The 5259-nt window shown below is 41.5% G+C and overlaps 1 protein-coding gene across 1 annotated transcript in view; it reads left to right on the top strand.

Annotated features, from left to right (window-relative positions):
* The first annotated feature begins 188 nt into the window (after positions 1–188).
* Positions 189–5259, top strand: part of LOC140325538 (uncharacterized) — a 10514-nt gene continuing 5443 nt past the window's right edge. The window contains exons 1-3 of the mRNA XM_072403418.1: positions 189–2273; positions 4065–4158; positions 4481–4518. Coding sequence (XP_072259519.1) covers positions 4087–4158; positions 4481–4518 — 110 coding nt within the window. The 5' untranslated portion in view covers positions 189–2273; positions 4065–4086. The remainder of the gene's footprint in view (positions 2274–4064; positions 4159–4480; positions 4519–5259) is intronic.

Raw genomic sequence — 5259 nt, 5'->3', positions numbered from 1 at the left:
GTTCGTTCATCACGGATGCTCAGAACATGCACGATCACTGAACGACCGTATACACGATAGATGGTCAACGATCGTCGTCCAATCCGATCCGCCGGTCCGGTCGTTCATTTCCAACGACTATCCTCAATCGTCGGCGTCGTTGGTTACTTTTTTTACAAACGATTTTTGGCCAATCGGTGGGTCGTTCGTCGTTCATTTCCAAGGATAAAAATTGGACGTGTGTACGCAGCTTTACTTATTAATGGTATAAAAGTTTTGTTTGTATGAGAGGGGTAATATCTGTAGAAGATGAGAGCAAAAAGTATGCAAGGGGTAAGTATGTGCTAAAGGGGAGTACAGGGGGGATGAGAGAGGGCAGTACATGCAGCAGAGGGTATGAACAGAGGGTATGACAGGGGGCAGTTTATGCAGAAGATGAGAGCAAAGGGTCTGCGAGGGGTAGGTATGTGCTGAAGGGAAGTACCGATATTAAGACAAGGGGTATTATTTGCAGTATATGAGTGAAAACAGTATGCAATAAGGGAAATATTTGTTGAAGAAGAGTTTAAAGATTATGCAAGGGGTAAGTATGTGCTGAAGAGGAGAACAGAGGTTGAGAAATGGGGTAGTATGTGCAGGAGATGAGAGTAAAAGGTATGTGAGAGGTAGGCATGTGCTAAACAAGAGTGCAGAGGGTATAACAAGTGTGTGCAAAAGATGAAAGCAAAGGGTATACAATGGGGTAAGTATGTGCTGAAGAGAAGAGAGAAGGAGAGAAGAGGGTGTGAGAGGGGATAGTATATGCAGATGAGAGCAATGTGTATGCAAGGGGTAAGTACGTGGTGAAGAGGAATGCAAAGGATATGTGCGGGGTAATTATGTGCTGAAGAGGCGTGCAGAGGGTATAACAAGGGGCAGTATGTGCAGGAGATGAAAGCAAAATATATGCAATGAGGTAGGTATGGGCTGAAGAGGGGTGCAGAGGGTGTGAGAGGGGATATTATGTGCACGAGATGAGAGCAAAAAGTATTCCAGGGGTAAGTATGTGCTGAACAACAGTGCAGAGGGTATCAGAGTGGGTAGTATGTGCAGAAGAGGGTATGAGAGGGGGTTTTATGTTCAGAAGAGGAGTGCAGAGGGTATGACAAGGGGAAGTTTGTGTAGTTGATAGAATCAAAGAGGGTGCGAGGGGTAGGAATGTGCTGAAGGGAATTACAGATAGTATGACAGGGGGGTATTATGTGCAGTAGATGAGTAAAAACTGTATGCAATAAGGGAAATATGTGCTGAAGAGGAGTGCAAAGAGTATGCAAGGGGTAAGTATGTGCTGAAGAGGAGAACAGAGGGTGAGAGAGGGGGTAGTGTGTGCAGGAGATGAGAGTAAAAGGTATGTGAGAGGTAGGCATGTGCTAAACAAGAGTGCTGAGGGTATAACAGGGGGCAGTATGTGCAAAAGATGAAAGCAAAGGGTATAAAATGGGGTAAGTACGTGCTGAGGAGAGAAGAGGGTGTGAGAGGGGATAGTATATGCAGATGAGAGTAATGTGTATGCAGGGGGTAAGTACGTGCTGAAGAGGAACGCAAAGGGTATGTGAGGGGTAATTATGTGCTGAAGAGGAGTGCGGAGGGTATGACAAGGGGCAGTATGTGCAGAAGATGAAAGCGTAGGATATGCAATGAGGTAGGTATGTGCTGAAGAGGGATGCAGGGGGTGTGAGAGGGGATAATATGTGCACGAGATGAGAGCAAAAAGTATGCCAGGGGTAAGTATGTGCTGAACAACAGTGCAGAGGGTATCAGAGTGGGTAGTATGTGCAGAAGAGGGTATGACGGGGGGCAGTATGCGCAGTAGATGAGATCAAAGTGTATGCGAGGGGTAAGTATGTGCTGAACAACAGTGCAGAGGGTAAAAGCCGGGGTAGTATGTGCAGGAGAAGAGTACAGAGAGTATAAAAGGGAACAGGAGAGAGCATGTAGAGGAGAGAAGTGACCTGTAGATATAAGTGTATAGCCACATGTATGTATATATCACCTTTAAGGTGGGAACATGCATTAACATGTTATAAATGTCACCCACACAACAGTTGGAGTCCCTTGAATTGTACACGGTGACGTATATGGAATGTGAATGGGGCTGATCCAGCCTCCTGTCATAACTTTTTATCCCCTCCTCTACAGTTCACTTTCCATTTCCTAGTATTAGTTTCAGTGTAAAACTTATCTGGACTGGTCAGACAAAAGTCCTCGCAAGACAAACAAGCCAACTCATTTGGAACTGTCTGCCTGTGCTAAAGGTAGGTTTATCCCGGGCTGGGTACACGGGGGCTGATATTTTATTTCTAAATTAATAAAATTGTCAGAACTGAAATGAATCAGAAGTATAATGTATTTGCAAATGATTATTACGTGACGTAAATGATTATTAAATGATTATTAAGTATTTGTAAATGATTATTAAGTGATTTTTTGCTCCTCATTCGGTGGTATGATTGAACCTGTTGATAGATTTTGATTGTATTATGTGTAAAAGGATTTTCTTTTAGGTCAGTGGGGAAGAATTTTGAATATGTGTGTGCATTGTTTTGGGGCATCTGATCAATCAATCTCTGATCGGAAAATCAATAGGGTTAGGTCATGTGCAAGCTTGGCATCAGATTCACCCATATCCCCAACTTTACTTACCATTGCAATAATGACATGAGCAGAACTGTATTTATTTCAAGCGAGGGGACATTGTCATCACTCCTAAATGTGTTTTTCAGTTGCTGAATGTTAAAATAGTTTTAATTTGCTCTGTGCTCTGTATACTATTACTGTTCTGTATTACTGTTCCCAACTTTTAATCTTTAGATCAAACTTTTTTATGAAGGGGAACATTTAGGTCTAGGGGATCACTTTCCATGATTTCTGCATCCACAGATCTCAGTTTATTAGTGTGGTGGTCAATGGGAAGAATGTCTCTTACATTGCTTACTATTGGGAAGAATGTCACCCATACAGATAACCCAAAACATTATTGGTGTCACCTAAACTGACCTGAGAGGTACAAAGGAACCCCTAACAACATCTGGAAGAACCCCAAGATTCCACGAAACCCTGGTTGGGAAAATATATGCAAATCCTAATAATGAAATTCTATCTGATCCCATTGGCCTAATAAATATACCCCAGAAAGCATTTTCTTAAATCTGTTCCATAGGTGCAAAACAATACGGAATGCCAGAAATCCTGAATTTATTTATACAAACTGTTTGTGTTACCAGCATTGTAATGTACAGAACACCTTTCCCTGTACTCCCTAGGCCACATTACTTGGGATTACATAAACTTTAAGAAGAAACAAAGATAACACAGAAATAACTTTTATATTTAAATATGTATATTCAATGCGTACATTCAATGACCCCCTTAGCTTTTCTATATATCAGTCCCGTGCAAGAAAATGCCCGACAATACAAGTGAGAACATTGAAATAACGTTTTCACCATCCATTCACAGGTTTGGGCAGGTCTTTCGAAAACCTGTACCGCCTAAATTGTAGTGCCCAAAAAGTGACGTCAGGTATTGGTTATGCCTCTGTTGCCCAGTCGGGGTCCTGGGTGCTGCCATCTTCTTCCTTCTTCTCTTCCTCGCTGGGATCTTGGCCATCTTGATTGGCTGATCCTGGATGACATAACGTCTGCGCAGGCACACAAGTTCATTCTTTTCTGGTAGCTGCAGCTGGGCATCCTGGCAAGCAAAAGCATGGGCAGCTCCGCAATCATTTCAAGGTGCGATCAGGCAGGTAAGTATGTTTTATTGCAGAAGGGACATCGTCTGTCGGTTTCTGCAATAAAATCCTGCCTGTTCGATAATATTTTAAGAGGAACTCCAAAATCACAATAAAGCATGCTGAAGATTGATATTTATATTTGCCCAAGCTAGAAATATTATTATTAATATTAGGTGTAGTTAGTTGGGCTTTAGTTTAGTAATCCACTCCTTGGATGCAATCTCATCCAGCTGAATGTAGTTTCAACTTTCTTTTGGAGTGCCCCATAGCTCCTGGATAACTAATACAATCAATACTTTTTTTTTTAAATCAGGAATATTTATCAGAAAAATAATATGGACCAAAATGAAGCAGAACTCGAACCCATGGAGACAGGGACTTCAGAAAGTAGCTGCTCCCAGGACAGTGTAAGTAAGAACACTTTGAGCAGAATTCTATTCCAGAAACGTAGGTGAAGGTAATAAATTGGCAGCTGAACTTCTATGAATGGTATTTGGCTGGTTGTAGTACTTTCTTAGCTTTTCACCTGATCTGAGATTGCTGATCATGGCCTTACTTGTATGGGTCAGTGACATGGTAAGAACTATTGCCAGAGACAGCTAAGCAATTAGCATTTTCCCAAAGAAGTCAGCAAGACTGTTTACATCTCTGATATAATATATGCTCGACTGTTGCGATTCTAAATGCTCCAAAATCATAATAAAATTCGTTCTTTTTTCTTTCCTATAGGAAAACAATAACGAGGAAGAGGCAAAAATACTTCGGAAGTAAGTTTGCTTCAAGTTGTTCTATTGATTTGGACTTGGATGGTTTTCTGCAGCAGCTATGACCTTCAGTCCAATATTTGGGGCAAATTTAGCATTTAAGGGGCTGAATGCATGAGGTTATAATAAAACTGTTTGTGTAGGGTAATCACAACACATAAAAAGTGTGGTTGGGATCTCATGGTCAGGGTTACTTAGCAAATCCCCATTTCAGGTGGGTGGTCCTTGCAGAAAGGGACAGTTGATGTTCGTTCTGTGATAACTATTCTTACCTGCCTGATTGCTGCCCGGCTGCACATGTACAGACTGGCATTGGTTGCCAGTATACCCAGCAATCCCGGCTTCCCTTGTTTGTTCAGGAAATGACTGTATTCTTTCTCACAACAATCTAATGTAAGTTACTTTTAGAGGTGAACTGCTGACTTCACATTCATTTTGCACAATTGTACAGGTGATGGATGATGGAGATATCTTACACTGCACACTTTAAGCTTCTAACAGTGTGCATTAAAAGTTGCACCAAGTCAGATGTATCCTGTCTCATTTTCAAGATAGAGAACATCCAGGATCATTTGGACCTTTCCTTCTCAGCCTTCCCATCCATTTCATTCACTAGATTTGTAGTTTATCTAAACATGGAGGCTTAGATTTCTATGCAAGTGCTAACTAAGAAAAAACTCCCCCAAATAGCCAGCCAACTGAAGATATTTACAAACATCTAGTGATCCTGTCAATGAATCAAAA

Source organism: Pyxicephalus adspersus, chromosome 3, assembly GCF_032062135.1.
Source record: "Pyxicephalus adspersus chromosome 3, UCB_Pads_2.0, whole genome shotgun sequence".
Taxonomy (NCBI): Eukaryota; Metazoa; Chordata; class Amphibia; order Anura; family Pyxicephalidae; genus Pyxicephalus; species Pyxicephalus adspersus.
Note: the sequence above shows the minus strand (reverse complement) of the source record. Positions and strands in the feature narration are given on the sequence as shown.